Here is a 20,694-nt window from a genome sequence, read left to right on the forward strand (position 1 = left end):
TATTTACAATAGCACATGTTTCAATGCTGATTGCTGAAATGTTATTTTTGTGACCTGTCTGGTTTAAATGAGTGTATTGCTGCTTTGATGAAACCTAATTTGATAAAGTTTCAAATTAATTTCTGAAATATTTCGTTAATAAATATTTCATGAGTAATATAGTTGTCTTTGTCACATTTGATTTGGCATTAGTAAATAATTATGCACATTTACAGATACAAACGTAAACCACCGTTCTCCTGCGGGGGTCCCTGAACGCACCGCGGCCACTCTCACGAGGGCCGCGCGCCCACGTATTAACGCTGTATTTCCCATTGCAACGGTGAAATGCATTAATCGGAGCTATTATACCAGGCAAGGTGTGTTTTCTGACAACAGCACGCCGGCAATAGCGTATCTTGAACCCGCACAGTGCCTTGACAGCACTCGGTTTGTTCCACTCACGTGCACACGCCCACCTGCTGGCTCCCTATACTGGGGTTTACAGCAGGGGCGGGGATTGTAGGACAGTGTTTCTTCCTCTGGGAATGGGCAAGAAGCAGCCACGCTGCGACTACTCCTCATCCCGTGAGCAAGGAGATCAATCCAAAGAGCCCTTCCATAAACACGGGGGCTCCCAGGAGATCAACACGATCCTCTTTGGAAAGTGCCATGCGCCGTGATATCCCAGGGACATCACACGGCGGGCAGCGGCGGCGGTCTGTGATGAAGTAGGGTCGACCCTATATCATGTGAAGCCACCGAGCACCGGTCCCCGGGGGAACCGGGCCTGAGGCAAGGCCCGTGGACGAAGCTACTTATTCGGCCTTGCGGCCCAATAATCGCTCTGACCTGGTGAGGCGGGGGCATTTCTAGCAATGAGTGAGTAGCCCACACACCCGCCGCCATGATCATCTTCCAGGGAGAGTACAGCCCTGGGCGGTGGACTTCCATGGACGCCAGACCCGAAAGGAATGGCGAACGTGAATGGCACCGCCTCGGCCATATCCTGGTCCCCCAAACACTCGAAGCAAAGGTGGTGGGGATCGGCGCCCGCTATTTCAGCCAGGGCACGAAGGACAGGCTCGGGTCTCAAGCAGTGGCAACTCCCTGGAGGTATGATAACTCTTTCTTCTTCTTTCAAACGTCTCAGTCTCTCTTGGAATCACTTCCGCTGCTGAAGAGAAAAGGATGATAGTCAGGAGGCGAGGCCTCCTTTTATACGGTGTGATGTGCGCGCATTCAGGTAGGCCCGCCCAAGGCCGGCTACGTCTATAGAAGTATCAGTGGGAGAATGCTCGCAGGGTAAGGTAGTACCCATAGAGTCCAGTAGAGGGCGGAGCCCGTGAGAGATATAACTAATATTTTTCACGACATGACTTATATATCCAATTTTAGAAATAATTTGTGAAGGGATTTACTGAGTGTTAGTTAACATGGAGTGTATTTTTCTATTTGATTGACTTTGAAAAATATCAGCATATGATATCAAATCTTAACCATGTGACACAACAGCAAAAATAGAAATGATCACTTCCTGTTTGCAATATACCCATGGATGTACAGACCTGCAACTATAAGATTATTCTTCACAATTAATCCAAAAATATCACTAACATGGCTGTGTGTTCAGATTTTACTGCAGGAAGCAGGTTTGTGATTTTTGTACAGAAATTGTTTAAATTGGGCTCGAGATCATGTGCCAAAACATTCATTATTCATGTGTTAACATCCTGAGTAGATACCAACAAACATGAAGCATTTCTCATTCAAACAGAACCTTATTTACTTAAAATCAGCAATATATTGTTTTTAAATTGCAAGAGGACGTTAACCTTTTCAAAAATAATATAAATGAGCAGATAAGTTAGCAGAAAATATGTTTTTGTATCTTTACTTATTCAGAAGTTCTTGGTTCTTTATCTTTTCTCTCATTTTCTATCTTTTAAATGTTCATCCATACTCTTGTAATAGTATCACAAGGCTGTACACTGCATCAAAGGATGGGGTTAGTAGTGTTCTCAGACTGAGCTCTGCTCTCTTTGTCTCTTCTGTCAATACAATTTCATCACACCTGTCACAACACTCAATATATTTTTCCATGCGAAATTGGATTCAAATTCCCACTGGAAGAATGGGGCTCAAACAACTCGACTTCAAACAAACTAATTTATCCCTTCTTTGAAATCTCTACTGTGCTGTGTGGCCACTCCACATTCAGGAGCCAGTATTGATCTACTGATTGTTCAACACCCAACAACAGCTGACAGTATTTTAGCTGTAAAATCTGTATCGGTATAGCACCCAACCTTTAACATAGACAGTGTTTCCAAGATGTATAGCTGGCTGCAAAACAGAATGTATTCTCTGAAGTGCCTAAATATATGATTCATATCCCCCATGTGTTGTCTGTTTTGGATTGTCTGTCACTGCAAAAGTACATTAGTCCAAGTTACCTGCTGTGAAATGGGGAAAATTGGTGTTTGCTCAAATGTAATAAAGACAGAGGCTTTAAATAAATGCACTGGGACACAAATACTCAAAGGCAATCTGTAAAGTTTTTGAAACCCCAGGATATGTTATAAAACTACGGGTTATAATTGACATGTAGTTTGGACAGAACTAACTACAGAGAACAGTGACGGTTTGTTACGTTTGAACAAAGTGTGTGGTATGAATATATAAAAATATGATTTCCACCACATTAAATATACTGTAAAACTACTGGAAATAGCACTGGCTTTTTATTTGTTGCTAATATTAATGAACTTAACCGTTGTGAATTTTGGAAAAGGCATTTATATGCACAGTTTGTTGATTCATTGCACCAATCTCGTTCTACATTACGTTATTTGCCTGACACCTTTATCCAAAGGGACTTTCATACACTTCAATATCGTGGCCATTTCTACAGGAGCAATCTTTGGTAAAGTGTCTGGCCAAACGACACTTTAACTGCAAGGCTGGGGATTGAACCACTAACCCTGTGAACCCATTTTCCCCTGAGCCACGGCCCCCCTGTTCTCAGAAAAGATGGAAAATACTATCACATTGTTTATTTAATTCAGTATGAACATTCCTAATACTTTAGGTTATGGAAATGCATATACATTACAAACCATATATTCGATCTAGCTCCGACAGAGCTAACCTTGTTTTACAATGGCACCTAGCACAGCAAGAAATCACCTCTCTTCGTCTTTTTAAAACAAATCTGCCCATTTAGTGATGAGCCCATTTGGAATACCAAAAAGCAGAAGGGAGGGGGGACTAAACTGGGAAAGGTGGGGACAATTTAATTTGAAGATAGCAACAAGCATGACAGAAACAAGCAAACCAAACAAAAACAACAAGAAGATAAACTATGGACTGCATTTTTCAAGTCTATACAAACTCTTAACCTGTTAAGCCCTGAGCCTGTTTTTCAGGTCTCAGGCTCGAAAATAACATTCCCAGAACAAATGACTATAACTTCACTTCTAAAAAGGGGTAAATTAATAATCTTTTTTCTCAAAGCAATGATAAACCTGTGAGTTGGATGTAGAAAAGTCAGAATCAATATAGAATTTTTGTATTTTAAAGTACATTCAGATTGAACATAGTACAAAAATGTAAATGATAGTGTCCGTCCAAAAGAAAAACATTACTTATAGTGAAAACCACCCTTGAATGATGGCATAGTAGACTAAAAGCTTTAGGAATCCAAACTATAACATATAATAAGTACCCTGTATCAAGATTGATGCAAAACAAGTGACATTTGATCTTTTTAGAGAGGTTTAGAAAAAAAAAACACTTCAAGGGTCATTTGGGTGCATTTTCCATATCTCTGGAACCCATCGGTCGATTTTTATGATTGACACCTCTTTTGAACCGTTAGAGCCAATAGAATCGAGGGGAAGTTCCTAAAATCCATCTAAACATTACCCATTGGTGAATGAGTGATGCATAGCCAGAATGCCCAAAACCGGAAGCTATCATAGAAGCTATATATGAATGGATTATCAGTAATCATTTCAAAGTGACACAGACAGCAGCGTTTTTATCGTTTGAATGCCATTGAACACAACTTTTGATCAGAACAACAGCAAAGGTAAGACTATTGCCCGTTGTTGCTCCATAAAAGCTACGTCGTGTGATGTCTGGGTTTGCTTCCCCCGCCGCGAGTTTTGCACAGTGATGATACTAATACTTCTGGAATCTGTGGAATCTCAGCTTGCTAGCTGATATCTTGTTTGTGCAGATCCAATAAGTAATAAAGTATTTCTACCGTGAGTTCTGTGCTAAGTGCGTTAGTATTTTTTCGCTCAGGGCTCATTTAGACGCTTCTTGTGATACTTGTTTCGGTAAAAATGGTTCGTATCGTCAGTTAGCTGAGTTTCTTCCCGTTAAGTGGGTATAACACATTATTAGGTTATTAAACATTAAGCGGGGGCTGTCGGGCTTAACAGGTTAAAGCATTTTAATGATCAGAACTTTTACCCATTTATACACCTTCATACATAGGCTGCCAAACAAGGAGCCATCTACCATCAACATTCACACACACTCACACACCATTGACCATTAGAAGCAATTTGGGGTTAAGTACAGTGGAGGAAATAAGTATTTGATCCCTTGCAGATTTTGTAAATTTGCCCACTTTGAAATTAACAATCTATAATTGTAATGGTAGGTTTATTTTAACAGTGAGAGGAAGAATGTCAAAAAATAAATCCAGAAATTGACATTATATAAAAGATAAAAATTGATTTGCATTTAACTGTGGGAAATAAGTATTTGATCCCCTTGCAACAAACAAGGATTCTGGCTCCCACAGACGGTTACATAAGTCCTCTTCCTTTAAAAAAAGTGCTCCTAATAAAATGTGTTACCTGAATAACAGACACCTGTCCACAGAATCAATTAATCAGATTCCAATCTTTCCACCAGGGGCCAGACTAAAGAGGTGTCTAAGGACCACAGGGACAATACTGTAGACATGCACAAGGCTGGGATTGGCTACAAGACCATCAGAAAGTAGCTTGGTGAGGAGGAGACCACTGTTGGTGCGATTATTCAGAAATGGAAGAAAGACAAAATGACAATCAATCGCCCTCGGTCTGGGGCCCCACACAAGATCTCGCCCCGTGGGGTATTGATGATCATGAAAAAGGTGAGGGATCAGCCAAGAACTACACAGGAGGAACTTGTTAATGATACAAAGGCAGCTGGGAACACAGTCACCAAGAAAACTATTGGTAGCACACGACACCATAATGGATCAAATCCTGCAGCGCCACAATGTCCCCCTGCTCAAGAAGAACATGAAAGGCCCGTCTGAAGTTTGACAATGAACATCTGAGTGATTCAGAGAAGGCTTGGGAGAAGGTGATGTCGAAGTGATGTGAACATCGAGATATTTGGCATCAACTCGACACGCCGTGTTTGGAGGAAGAGAGATGCTGACTATAGCTCCAAGAACACCATCCCCATCGTCAAGCATGGAGGTGGAAACATTATGCTTTGGGGGTGTTTCTCTGCTAAGGGGACAGGACGACTTCACTGCATCGAGGAGAGGATGGAAGGGGCCATGCACTGTAAAATATTGGCCGATAGCCTCCTTCCCTCAGCCAGGACACTGAAGATGGGTCATGGATGGGTCTTCCAACAGGACAATGACCCTGAACATATGGCCAAGGCAACACAGGAGTGGCCAAAAAAGAAGCACATTTAGGTGATGGAGGGGCCTAGCCAGTCTCCGGACTTTAATCCCATAGAAAATCTGTGGAGGGAGCTGAAGCTTCAAGATGCCAAGCATCAGCCTCAAAACCTGAAGGATTTTGAGAGGATCTTCAGAGAGGAGTGGACCAACATCCTTCCTGAGATGTGCACAGACCTGGAGACTAACTACAAGAAGCGTCTGACCTCTGTGTGTCCAACAAGGGTTTCTCCACCAAATACTAACACATGTTTTGCAAGGGGATCAAATACTTATTTCCCACAGTTAAATGCAAATCTATTTTTATCTTTTATATAATGTCAATTTCTGGATTTTCTTTCTGATATTCTTACTCTCATGAGTAAAATAAACCTACCATTACAATTATGGACTGTTAATCTTTGTAAGTGGGCAAACTTACAAAATCTGCAAGGGATCAAATACTTATTCCCTCCACTGTATATTGCCCAAGGAAACATCGATATGTTACGGAGCCCCCTAGGGGACATGGAGAAAAAAATTGGTTGCAAAAAAAAAGTATTGCGAGATATCAAAACCTTTGCGAGATCTCGCAATACTTTTCTTTTAGCTCAATGTACTTCCGGGTCAGTTCGGCAACACAGAAACCACAACAATGGAGCAGTTCATCGATTTTTACTTTGAGCTTGGCCTAAAATATAAAGATATAACATCAGTGCTTGGCAATAGGCACGGGTTTCACATAAGTATAGCTCATGAACATAACGTTGTAAAAATACGAACAACGTGACTTTACAAGCATAGCAAGGTAGACAACGAGCAACAGAGTCGTTTTTATCAGAACAGTTCGATACGCGCCGTCATCAATAATTGGTCACAGTCTGCAGCTGGAGGAGAGAGGAGTGCTTAGGGACCGTCTACAAACTGCAACGCCAGAAATATATACTCAGAAAAATTAAATAAATTCAAAAAATGTTGAAGATGTAGTGCTACCAAAATCTCTTAACCTGTTAAACCCCATCCCTGTTTTTCAGGTTTCAGGCTCGAAAATGACATTTCCAGAACAAATGACCATAACTACACTTCTAAAAAGGGGAAAATTAATAATCTTTTTTCTCAAAGTAATGATAAACCTGTGAGTTGGATGTAGAAAAGTCAGAATCAATATAGCTGTTTTTTATTTTAAAGAAAATTCAGATTGAACATAGTAAAACACTGTAAATTATAGTGTCCGTCCAAAGATTATTATTTACTTATAGTGAAAACCATGACATTTGACCTTTTTAGAGAGGTTTAGCAAAAAGAACTCCACCTCTGGGGTCATTTGGGTGGAAATGGGCGTTTTTGCCATTTCTCTGGAACCCATAGGTCGATTTTGCTGATTGACATCTCTTTTTAACCGTTAGAGCCAATAGAGTTGAAGGGGAATTTCCACATACACACCAACGTTACCATTGTGAAGTGGGGGTTATGCGCATGCAGTTTGCCTAAAGCGAAACCTGTCTCACGCTCTGAAATCTGAAAACTTAAAAGTAGGTTTATTGCTGATGGATTATCAGAAATCATTTCAAAGTGACACAGACTTGGATTGGAGTAACCAATGGATTAACCTTTAGCAGCATTTTTATCGTTTTAATGCCATTGAAGACAACTTTTGATCAGACAACGACAAAGGTAAGACATATTGCCGTGTTCGCTACCTAGCGCCACATGTTGTGATGTCTGTTTTTGTTTATAATGTCGCGAGTTCTTATCATGGAGGGATTATATAGATACCTATTGATTCTGTGTATTCTCACGATGCTAATCGATATGTTGGATGTGCAGATAAGTAATAAGGGTGTTATACCATGTTTTCTGTGCAAACGGCGTTAGCATTTTTTCGCACGGGGCTAATTCAGAGGCTCAGCGTTAGCTTTGTGGTTTTTTTTGCAAAAAAAAAAAAGAAGATCAGTTAGCTGAGTTTATTCCCATTACATGGATATGAAACATTCATGGTTTATTTAATGTTAAGAAGCCCTCAGACGCTGTTTCCTGCAGATGATGCGTTTTTCCGCCCGGGGCGGGCCGATGGGGTTCAACAGGCTAATAACACATCAATGGTTATGTTGCTGTTACAGTATAACACTTATTTTGAATAAATATGCTTTAAAATATTTTTCAGGCTTTTTTATTTCAAACTATTTTAAATTACTAACCAAACCCCTTTCACACATCAATAGTACATTGCTGCTCATACTACACTGAACACAAATATAAATGCAACACTTTTGTTTTTGCTCCCATTTTTCATGAGATGAACTCAAAGATCTAAAACATTTTCTATATACACAAAATAACCATTTCTCTCAAATATTGTTCACAAATCTGAAAAAATCTGTGATAGTGAGCACTTCTCCTTTGCCGAGATAATCCATCCCACCTCACAGGTGTGACATATCAAGATGCTGATTAGACAGCATGATTATTGCACAGGTGTGCCTTAGGCTGGCCACAATAAAAGGCCACTCTGAAACGTGCAGTTTTGCTTTATTGGGGGGGTCTGGGGGGGTCCGAAAACCAGTCAGTATCTGGTGTGACCACCATTTGCCTCACGCAGTGCAACACATCTCCTTCGCATAGAGTTGATCAGGTTGTTGATTGTGGCCTGTGGAATGTTGGTCCACTCCTCTTCAATGGCTGTGCGAAGTTTCTGGATATTGGCAGGAACTGGAACACGCTGTCGTATACGCCGATCCAGAGCATCCCAAACATGCTCAATGGGTGACATGTCCGGTAAGTATGCTGGTCATGCAAGAACTGGGATGTTTTCAGCCTCCAGGAATTGTGTACAGATCCTTGCAATATGGGGCCGTGCATTATCATGCTGCAACATGAGGTGATGGTCGTGGATGAATGGCACAACAATGGGCCTAAGGATCTCGTCACGGAATCTCTGTGCATTCACAATGCCATCAATAAAATGCACCTGTGTTCGTCGTCCATAACATACGCCTGCCCATACCATAACCCCACCACCATCATGGGCCACTCGATTCACAACAATGACATCAGAAAACCGCTCACCCACACGACGCCACACACGCTGTCTGCCATCTGCCCTGAACAGTGAAAACCGGGATTCATCCGTGAAGAGAACACCTCTGCAACGTGCCAGACGCCATCGAATGTGAGCATTTGCCCACTCAAGTCGGTAACGACGACGAACCGGAGTCAGGTCGAGACCCCGATGAGGACGACGAGCATGCAGATGAGCTTCCCTGAGACGGTTTCTGACAGTTTGTGCAGAAATTCTTTGGAAACCGATTGTTGCAGCAGCTTTCCGAGTGGCTGGTCTCAGACGATCTTGGAGGTGAACATGCTGGATGTGGAGGTCCTGGGCTGGTGTGGTTACACGTGGTCTGCGGTTGTGAGGCCGGTTGGATGTACTGCCAAATTCTATGACACGCCTTTGGAGACGGCTTATGGTAGAGAAATGAACATTCAATTAATGGGCAACAGCTCTGGTGGACATTCCTGCTGTCAGCATGCCAATTGCACGCTCCCTCAAAACTTGCGACATCTGTGGCATTGTGCTGTGTGATAAAACTGAACATTTTAGAGTGGCCTTTTATTGTGGCCAGCCTAAGGCACACCTATGCAATAATCATGCTGTCTAATCAGCATCTTGATATGCCACACCTGTGAGGTGGGATGGATTATCTCGGCAAAGGAGAAGTGCTCACTATCACAGATTTTTTCAGATTTGTGAACAATATTTGAGAGAAATGGTTATTTTGTGTATAGAAAATGTTTTAGATCTTTGAGTTCATCTCATGAAAAATGGGAGCAAAAACAAAAGTGTTGCATTTATAGTTTTGTTCAGTTTACATCAGGGTTGTCCAAACTACAGCGAGATCTCGCAAAACATTTTTTTCTTCTCCTCCATGTCCCCTAGGGGGCTCCGTAATATGTTGATTGCAGAGGCTGGAGATTGAATTAAAATCCTTGCGTTTGTTGGAAGACTTTCTACCTCCACCGACGCACTACGACTACAATATGTGTTTGGACGTTGAAGTGCTGCAGACCGAGCAAAATACTTCTAATGTTTTCTTGGACACAGATTTAGACTTAATTACAGCTTCAAAGGTAGGGGGTCAAACATTTTCTCTGTCTGCCTTATTAAACATGCCGGCTCATCTGAATGAATTATTCTTTGATGCTTATGGTTTCCCTAAATTCATCTGAACCACTGAATTACGAATAATCTAACCATGACCGCAAAGCATGTTGACAGCCTAACATTTAAGAATCAATAATTGTGTTTATTTGTCAGAACATTTATCAAAATCTGGGGGATAAAGAAGAGATATCATGCTCAGTTTCAGGTTCATAATTGCATTTTGTGTCTTTACTGTGACATGTCTCCATGCTTTAATGTTCAAAAAGCTCTTTATTTTGCTCGTACTGCCTGTACAGCACCTCTTTGCATCTTCTGTCTGAAACCAGAGCCCAGTCTGCTCTGATTGGTTAGCTGGTCTGCTCTGTTGTGAGTAGTCAACTACTTACAATTCTGTTTGAAATGTCCCGTCCCATAGCGTATCACGTACTTCTGCTGTCGTAATGTGTTGGAGCGCTAGCCAATAGAGGAGCATGTGTTATTGTTAAGGGATAATGTGCAGCGAGGCGGTCATTATGGGTAAAAGAACAGCCGACAGGCTGATCAGGAGCCCGACGCGAAGCGGAGGGATCTTGATCAGATCAAGTCGCTGCACATTATCCCGCTTATTACAAGGCCACATTCTCAACAAAGAAACGACAGAAAAGACCTGTCTATGCTGCCCCAGAACGCTTCATTGGAGATTTCTCTTTTTTCATTGTTTTCTTCCTGGGTACAGTGACGTGCCCATACCCAAATGGACCCATTGGTCCAAATGGACCAATCCGTGGAGCCGTTATGTTACGTCCACAGAGCCGTTACACACACACACTCAGCTGCAGCTCCGCCGATTTCTCCTCCCTGAGACGGCGGGACACGGCGAGGCTGTGAGTCTGTGTGTGAGCACACACACAAACTCCCAGCCAGGCTGCGGGTGTGTGTGTGTTCAGGCTGAGTTTCGCTGTGTCTCGCTGTCTCGCAGACAGCCACTGGACTCATTGGGAGGGGGGGGGGGGCAGGAGCTCTAATAAGCCGTTTAGGACAGAGAGTGAATATACATACTATACAGAGATGCTGTATGAAAAACCAATGTGATTTTGGAAAATTGCACAGTATAAATATATTCTAGTATACTTCAACAATGGAATTATGATCAGTAGAAATGGCCATGACATGGGACCTTTACAATTAATATTAAAATCCTCCATGTTGGTCTCAGACGGTAGACAACGGAAAAACTGTTTTCGGCCAAACTGTATACAGTTAAATGGACCGGACTTCTTTCTGCAGATGTGAGCGTCCTTAACAACGGTCAATAAATCCTTGACAGCGGTCTGTACTACTGGATTAACAACGTATCACTTGTTCTGAATTGACCAATCAGAATCGAGTATTCAACTAAGCCATGTAATAAATAGTGATGTCACTAGGACAGGCAGAGGGGGAGTGTGTGGGAGAGAAACTTCCTCTTGAGGGAACTATGGGATTTTAGCTTTTGCAGACCATTTACATGCACAAAAACCTATAGAACACACCACAGGAAAGATAAAACCAAAAAGCATACACTAATTTATATCCCTGGGATGAACTGTCAAGATTCACATAGAATAGAATCGGAGGGATGAAACCCTCTTTAATGGTGACACATGCAGAGCACACAGTGAAATGTGTTCTCTGCATTTAACCCATCCTAGTACCAGGAGTCTAGTACTAGGAGCTGTGTGCAGCTATTGTACAGTGCCCGGGGAGCAATGGGAGTGAGGGGGAAGGGGGTGTCCGGTGCCTTCCTCCACGGCACCACGGCAAGGCAGGAGGTGACCTCTCCACGTAGCAGTCCACACTCAATATTTAGGTCTGGTCGGGGACTTGAACCGGCGACCCTACGGCTCACAGTCCAAGCCCCTACTGACTGGATTCATTTATTCTCTCCAAAATTGTAGCAGTTTAACATAACACTTGTATCAAGCCTCCCTACACAGAACCTAATGGAGCTCCAGCTAATCCCCTCCCCCACTGCCAACAACTACATGTAGAAAGATGGGTCTATGGACTTGTCACCACAGGGCAATTATGATAAATTACTGTAAAACCATCATTTTAGTTCACCGATCTATTCTAAGGTCCAATCTCCGACATTGCAGGAATCACACCTTAAAAAGGGGCATTTATCACTGCATGATAGGCCAGCCACACAACAGAGATCCAACAGACAGAGTGCCAGCTTGTATGCCTGTGAGAAGAGATTACATAACTGTCTTACATACATGTGCTTTTTCTTTTTCTTGGTTCTGTGGTGAGATTTTCTACAGATAGTATTCTTCGGACGACACTTGAAAATAAACTCTCAGCCCACCACTACGCCAACGCTTCGCACTGATTGTGCTCTATTCCGTGATGAACGTATGAGTGTGTGCACATTTTAAAAGTCCTTTAAATATACCTTGAACAAGAACATGATTAAGCAGTAAAATAATAAATACAAAGACACACTCCAGCAGCGTAGTCCAGTGGACGGAGCCAGGAATGGTTCCAGTGTTGAAATGTGTGTTCGTCTTCGCGCTACACCGACTCAGCCCATCAATGAACTAGCAGCAGACAGGGATCTAATTGGCCCAGAGATAATTCCAGCATGGCAGATGTGCTCTCAGAACTCAATTTGTCTTTGTCATTTGGTGATCATACACACTAACACAACATAATACAGCTGTTTATGAGAAACAATAGCGATGAAACCTTGTTAATCCACCGTCTGCTGCCTCAGCTCTTTAAGCACATATCTCAACCATCTAGTGAAGACTGAAATATGACATTACTACAATATTTAGCTTTGTTCCCAACACAAATTATGCCCTAATGTAATCCCACCTAACAGACTCACAGTTTAAAAAACTATACGTCATACAATCTCACAGGCCAATAATGTGATGTGACATTTAATAATATTTATTGTTTTATGAAAGATTGCAGCTAAAGTTCTGTTAATTTGTGTAGTTAAACCTTACCCTGTTTAGATGTTCCAACCCTAACCCCATACATAAAATCTGCCTCCTGCATTGATTCAAGTGAACCTAAACTGAAGACATTTGGATGCCTTTTCTGGAGCTCTCTCTTTAGATGGACTATTTTTGCACTCATCAAGCTTCAAAAGGGCACTTTGAGTCAATTTAACAAAATTGGAGCCCACACAGCAATTTAAGATGTTTACCAGAGACAGAATGGTGCAGCACTGTCTGCTCAGCTCACACATAGGGACACCATCAACACACACACACACACACACACACACCACACACACACACACACACACACACACCACACACACACACACACACACACACACACAACACACACACACACACACACACACACACACACACACACACACACACACACACACACACACACACACACACACACACACACACACACACACACACACCACACACACACACACACACACACACACACACACCACACACCAACACACACACACACAACACACACACACACACACACACACACACACTTCTTCAATTTCTTGAAATCTTGTGCTTTTAAAACCTAATAACTGTTTTATTTGGAACTTTACTCTGATTTCTTTAATTTTTCCTTACTTTTTTTTCTTTAAAGATTATACGGTTCTTTTTATTTTATTTTATGATTTATTTCTTGATTTAGATCATGTCCAACAGTGGCCCTCCAAATGTCCCCTGTTCGTTCACTGGTTCAATGTTCCTAGAATAATTGCTGTAATCCACCCACACACATCCACAAACACAGATAGAGGGCTGTTCTAATTAAGTTAAAGAAGGACAGAGAAAGGGATAGAAGGGGGAGTCAAGAGGGGGAATATGTCTGTGCCCCTATCGGGTCAATGTCTCAGTCTCATAATTAATGAGTACAGAACGTGAAGCGCATTACAGTCAGGCTCGACAGGACATCTGTGTCATAGAGATGCCAATCACAGTCAAAATAGTATGAGAAATAATTTTCCCGTAATTAAAATTGAATGGCAATACCAATCTAATTAGGGCGTCACTAAAGTGCAACAGTACCCTTGACGCTTAGGGAAAGAACAGCAGTAACTGCGTATTAGAGGCACAACTCTCTGGCTACTACACTAATCTGATTTAATCTGTGATATGATGACATAGGTCAGAACAATGGCAGCGAACCATTATAGCTGAACCATTATAGCTGAACCATTATAGAAATGCACAATGCATTTAATTACACATCCCTAATGGAATGTCAGCATTGTCATGAGATATCTATTAGAGACAGAGCTTAACCCTCCAGTCGTGTCCATTTCTTCCCCCTTACTTTTTGTGCCCCGTCAAATTTGACCAGTCTAACTGCTCTTTCATTAACACAAAAAAAAACAGTAATCATCACCACATTTTATTTAAGCTGTAATCAATGTCTCAGACTACTGGTTTACATGAAAAACGGCAGTGAATATTCTATGATGGTCATTTTTTAACAGGAACACCATAGGTGTAACAAAGTTGACTAAACCACACAGAATTCATGATAGGGATGATCAGCAATAGTTTGTTCAAATGCCTACTGTGGGGGATATCCAGTGGTGTAGTGGGGATTTTTTTACTGGGGGGACGCTATTTTAATTAGGTCATCCCAAACAATGCCACACAAGTGCGCAAGCGCGCAGTGCACTCACAAAACGGGCAGACAGGTCCACAGAAACTACCGGTATGCTTAGTCCTACTTTAGTTACTGTACTTCAAAAAGCAGACAGCGCTGCGCTCAACACACACACAGACTCAAAACCATGGACACACTGGCACATAAATTACAACAATTTATAAGCCTAAATTGCATAAACTACAACTAAGCAGACAGCGCTGCTTCTCTCTATCTCCACTTTCAAAATATATTTAAAACTCATAACAAACAAACAAAATTCCCAAAGTTGTCCTGAAATTAACTTATTAAATAAACGAAACGAAAAATATAGCCTACTAATGCCAACATTGAATCTGGACTTGAAATTATTCTGATTAGGTCTAGCCTACATTGCAAATAAGCAGACTGCTTCTCACACACACACACACACACACACACACACACACACACACACACACACACACACACACACACACACACACACACACACACACACACACACACACACACACACACACACACACACACACACACACACCACACACACACACACACACACACACACACACACACACACACACACACACACACACACACACACACACACACACACACACACCTTGCGTTTTGAAGACTGATAAATCCGAAATGGATGAACCGCAGCCCAGTTTCCCAGCTTTGCAGTCTATCCACGGGTAGCCTCTTGTTTCCTCCGCCACATCTCCTCCGTCCATACCTCTGGGAAAGATGAGCTTGAGCTAGCCAGGGGAACGTTGCTAGCGTAGCTAACGTGCACGTTAGCTAGCATTATCCACGTCTTTAGGCGGCTCTTCTGATGATGTAGTACTAGTAGCAGTTTCACTTGTAGCTTCGGTGCTGCTAGCCTCTTTCTTCTTGTGAATTATATTCTTTTTAGATAATAAGTCAAGTAAAAAACGTTTTCCTTCCATTATAGAGCTTTTTCGTTAGCGTTCTTGAGGGAAAGAGCTGCCGCAAAATCGACGGGCGGTGAGCTGGCCGTGGGTGTGTCACTGACACAACCCCAGCTCGCCGCGGGGTCACGAGCGTGATGACGAACCATCATTTTTGAAGGAAATCGTTTTTATTTTTTATTATAATTACTGTGAAATGTATTATGTTTTTGTCATTATTACAACAAATACACACTTGCAACTGATAAGACTGGCAATGATTTTATATTTATTAGACTATTAAAAAAAAGATCATGCTCCAAATAAGTGGGGGTACGGCGTACCCCCGCGTCCAACGCCCACTACACCACTGGGGATATCATAAGGCCTTGAAGCAATCAAATGTAAAACACAATATTTAAGATTGATGTAAGGTCATATCGGTCATATTTGACACAAACACAAAATTGTACAACATTGTACCTGAGGCTAAGGGTGGGACATCTCTAAGCGGTTGACTAATCACAACAGAGCCAGCCAGCTAACCGATCAGAGCAGACTGGGCTCTGGTTTCTTTTTGAACATTTTTTAACATTAAAGGATGGAGGCATCTCACAGTATAGGCACACGATACAAATATGAACCCACAAATGTACATAATAGGGTCCCTTTAAATCAAGTTAAGTTATACTGTTAACAAGGAATTGTCAAAATGTTGGTTTAGCATTTTATAATAATGAAAATCTAGCTATTCTTATCAAAAGTAATATCTCAAATGTAATGGTAGCAGTTTGAATTCAAATGAAGTGATTAGTATGTTGTTTAAAAAAATGACAATCAGCATGTTATTTATAATGTTGGTTTGATACAGCACTCCATCACTGACTAGATTAGAGTGAGGAATAGGTTGAATTTACTCCACTGAGGTGAGTGAAGTGCAGATTACTGACAGTTTGATGGAGCACCCAAGTTGATGTTTAAAAGTGTTGAAGTGTGCATGCGTGTGAACGTGTATGTGTGAATGAAACATTAGTGGGTGTGCTGTCTCTCCTGCTGTTCATTTCAATCGAATCTGAGTAATTGCGGATGAGGAAAGAAAATCTACATTTTTTTAGGGTAAGTCTTGATTTTATTTTAAAAAGTTGTAATATAACAAGAATAAAGTCAGATGACAAAAGTCGTAACTCTGGGTTAAATACATTGATATATATATTCACAGAGGAGACCAGAATGTAACGCTTTTTAAAAAATAAGCACCAGGATAAATACAACTGTTTCCGCAGATGTTCTACTGTTCCATCTGGTTGGACCAAACGAGGTCATGACTATGAAATAGGCACATAATCCACCTGAAAACAATTCGGATCACGCATAAATCTAACCATTGTGTGTCTTTTTGTCCACACTAATTGAAACTGAATTGAAATAAGTCCCAAACAGAACATAAGTGTGTGTAACCTAAGGTTAGAAGTGAGACTGCATCCAAGCAAAGATTTTTCACTAATCAAAATAACTCGTAGCCTGCATTCCTACTTCCATATATTGTGGTTGTGCGCGAACAGCTGAAATATGTTCATGTAAATCTGTGCATAATGCGTAACTGACCATTTTAATGGATTGAAGTAATTCATTGATTTATCAATTTAAAATACTAAAATGCACTATTACAAGTGACATGAAGAGCTATCCATGACACTAACACATAATAATAACCTCCTTTCCTTTTGTATAGGGTGACTGTAGCAACGGCAGAGGTGGCAAATATCTATTCACTTTCACCCATCGTCTGTCAGCCGTTTTGCATCAGAATTTAATAAAGTCTCATTCCCTCTTAGTGGTTTGTGTTACTGTTCAGCAATTATTTTGACATTAAACAGTCAGCAGATGGCTGCCACCCAAACCATTCAGGGTCTCTTGCTGATGATAGCTCTGTCTCCCTCGTACATTTCCACGTTGGAAACAAATGAAACGGAAAACAGTTTTGTTCGTTAGTGCTGGGATTAGCTGTGCTTAACAACAATGTTTTAAAAAAATTGAAGTAAAGGGTCAATGCTACCTAGCTTCCCCGTAATGGTATGTCTACAGTTGCAGCTTCAAAGATGGCCGACTTGGTGTTGCTCACTTCACATTTCCTATAGTGTGTGTGTGTGTGTCCACTTACGGAGAACGAGAACCCCATGGCGGAGTGACTGAGCGCGGTTGGGCTCCACAGTGACGTTCAGCATGGTGGGATTTCCTCCAACGATGCAGACTCGGTTTTCTTGCTCCGCCTCCCGGAACATTCGAAGCAGCTGATTGGCTATGACCCCGTTCAGCGTAGATATGACCACCATGGGGATCACAAAAGACAGGAACGCGTTGACCTGTTGGGAGGAGGGGCAGAACACTTGTGAAGGTCAGGTAAACACATAGTGTGTCAGTGGTTCCCAACATGGTGGGTTGGCCCATCACAATGATTTGGTCCAAGTTAGTCATTTAGCAATGTTGATTAGTTTAGTGGGTTTGTTTGTTGCATTATTAGGATACAAAGCACTAATAGGGAATACTGAAATGCTGTGCAAGAGAGAAATTAAGTCTTAAAGGCTTCAATAACCCCTTATTTTAACAAACACAGAACAATTATTATTACACACAAAACAACACATTTCAATACACACAAAACACAAAAGCAAACATAGGCAAGATCAAAACTAAATAAAAGAAAGCAAGAAGAAGAAAAAAAGCTAGAATTAATAGATATTTACAACCAAGAAGGTAAAATAATATTTGGGTCCAAAAGCTGGCAAGGAGGATTTCTGTGGCATAATCAGAGAAATAGATAATTGTGGACCTTAAAATTGTTTAAAATATGTCAATGAAAATCTTTTTTAGCATATGGGTAACATCGAAGAAATCGTGAAATGTGCACTTGAGATATTGCCTGAATTATGTATTTGAACATAACAATGTGTGCCTTATCAATGGACAGTGATACTCTTCTGAATCACAAGTAATTTGGTAAGATATGAAAAATATGTAGAAGCACAAATACAATTGTAGGTGATAAAAGAAAAATAAGACTTAAGAGTTAAATGAGAGAAAAGAGGGAGAAAGAATAAACCTTTTCTCCATATACTAAGCATCTTCCATACCCTTTCATCCAGTTTAATGTACATTTAATAATTCCCAATCATTTGTAATATGAGTGTATGTTCCATTCATGTATATTCTTCATTTAGTTTGATTCTACATCAAAAGTCAGTCTTTTGTCAGTTAATTGGAATGAAAATTGTCATATCAAAACAAAATATTGCAAATTCTTTCTTGAAAGCAAATCCTGGAGAATCCATTCGACACAGTTGAGCAGACAGAGAGGGCAGAACAGGTGAAGTGTGTGACAGCATCATGAATCACTGACAAACAGAACATCTTGACCACTTTTTTGCTTTTCAACCACTCTAATGCAGCTCTCCTTTGATCATTTTTGAAAACTCTACTCAATAACACTCAATTAAGTCGCATTGCCAACCTTGATCCAAATTTTCTTTTAGAAAACAAAAAAGGGAGATTGAAGTGAGCAGTGGAAATTGTTGAGATATGATAAATCTGTAATGACTGCTGGCTCCAGAGCAACTTTGTCACTGTATGGAGTCACTATGAGAGTTATATTCTGCTTTTTGGGGGGTTTCCCTTTCCTGTAGTGTGTTCTATAGGTTTTTGTGCACAAAGGCTAAAATCCCTGTGTTCCCTCCAGAGGGATTTTTCGCTCCAACAGTTTTCTGTGCGCAATTTCATGTAAAGTCAATGCAATGAGGCGGCCACACTTCATTTGCGAGAGCTACATTTGTTCATCTTTAGCGATAAATAATGTTGTTGGTATCTACATGGAGAAGAGTCCACCTCCTCGCTGGCACTTCTAGTTTCAGTGACGCTAGTAAGCACAAATGATGCCACAGTCAGCGCGAGTACGTGAGGTGAACTTTCGGTTTGCGTCTGGTGTGATAACACCTTACACAACAGAGCCGGCCAGCTAACCAATCAGAGCAGACTGGGCTCTGGTTTCAGACAGAGGGTGAAAAGAGGTGCTGCAGCCATGCCCGGTGCCGTGGGAGGGCCAGGCCCTCCCATTTGACATTCCTGCCCTCCCCCAATAAACACGTTTTTTATTATTTATAAAAATTAAAAAATATATTTTATTTTTTTAATTATAAATAAACTGTGAACTTTTATGCTACGATGTATGTGATGTCAGAACTAAAAAAAAAAATCGCAGGCACCAGGCTACGTCAAATAAATGCATGTGTCTGTTGTGATTTGTGATTCGTCCCCATTTAGACCAATCACAGCGTCACACTCTGCCGCCTATTCTGGATTTGTTTATTGTGCATTCTGTAGACTCCCATTTCTGTTTGAATGACAAAATGGACATCAGAAATTGGCTTAAAAGGTCTAAGGATTTATTAAAACGAAATAGCGATGAAAGAACTGCAGCCGATGGTGCTGCTGGCGACCCTGCACCTGCCGTTGCAGCAGCACGCCTTAATGTCACAAGCTTGACCTCGGCAAACCCCGGGGCTGAGTTAGCGATGATCTTGGGGTTAATAAACCCAAGCAGGTGAAACTGGATCGTTATCCAGGGAGATTGTTTTCAGGAAAGAAGCGCACTTTTGCCGCTGCATGGTACACAACAGAGCATGGCTTGAAGATTTGTTAAAAGCAGACGCAGCCTTTTGATTCCCCTGTAGACAGTTTCAAGTAAATACGTCTTCATCTGATGCGGCTTTTACTGTCAAAGGTTTTTGCGACTGGAAACACGCATTACAGACTGATAAAGGACTGCTAAGACATGCTGCATCAAAATAACACATTTCATGTGAGAGTTTGTGGAGATAGAGAGATACGCGAGGAAACAAATAAGGAAATGAGTAGGCTACTTTGGTGCAGATCAGCTGGCACTGAGCCGTTATTACGTGTCAGCTGTCGTTGATATTATGGCTTTTTTAGCTGTCAACCAACTCCCTCTCAGAGGTGACTCGATTCACTCCACAGCATGTCCGAGTGCAGTGCATAGGAACATAAACCATGCCCAAGGCGGGCTAAACAGTTCAACGTCTCCGTCTCTACTATTTCTCTCCGAGTGCAGCGATGAGGAAGCTGCCATCCATAAGTCTGCCTTGCTCGTGATTTACCAGTGTCTGTGCTGCCACGCACACAATGTTTCAAAGTGGTTGCTATGTTGCCCTTTATTTGTGTATGTTTGCGATAAGTGTGCGTCTTTACGCAATGCTGTTGGCCTTGCTGTTTGATATATATTGTGCCGCAGTCCCGCAGCACGTGACGTTTTGTGTGCCCTCCCTTTA

The 20,694-nt window shown here is 41.4% G+C and overlaps 1 protein-coding gene across 1 annotated transcript in view; it reads right to left on the reverse strand.

Moving 5' to 3' along the window:
• The window catches only part of ntsr1 (neurotensin receptor 1 (high affinity)), a 68,408-nt gene that overhangs the window by 13,197 nt on the left and 34,517 nt on the right, over positions 1-20,694 (reverse strand). Inside the window, exon 2 of the mRNA XM_034218510.1 lies at positions 17,517-17,718. Within this exon, the coding sequence (XP_034074401.1) occupies positions 17,517-17,718 (202 nt within the window). The remainder of the gene's footprint in view (positions 1-17,516; positions 17,719-20,694) is intronic.

The sequence above is a fragment of the Gymnodraco acuticeps genome, unplaced genomic scaffold, assembly GCF_902827175.1.
Source record: "Gymnodraco acuticeps unplaced genomic scaffold, fGymAcu1.1, whole genome shotgun sequence".
NCBI classification, from domain to species: Eukaryota; Metazoa; Chordata; class Actinopteri; order Perciformes; family Bathydraconidae; genus Gymnodraco; species Gymnodraco acuticeps.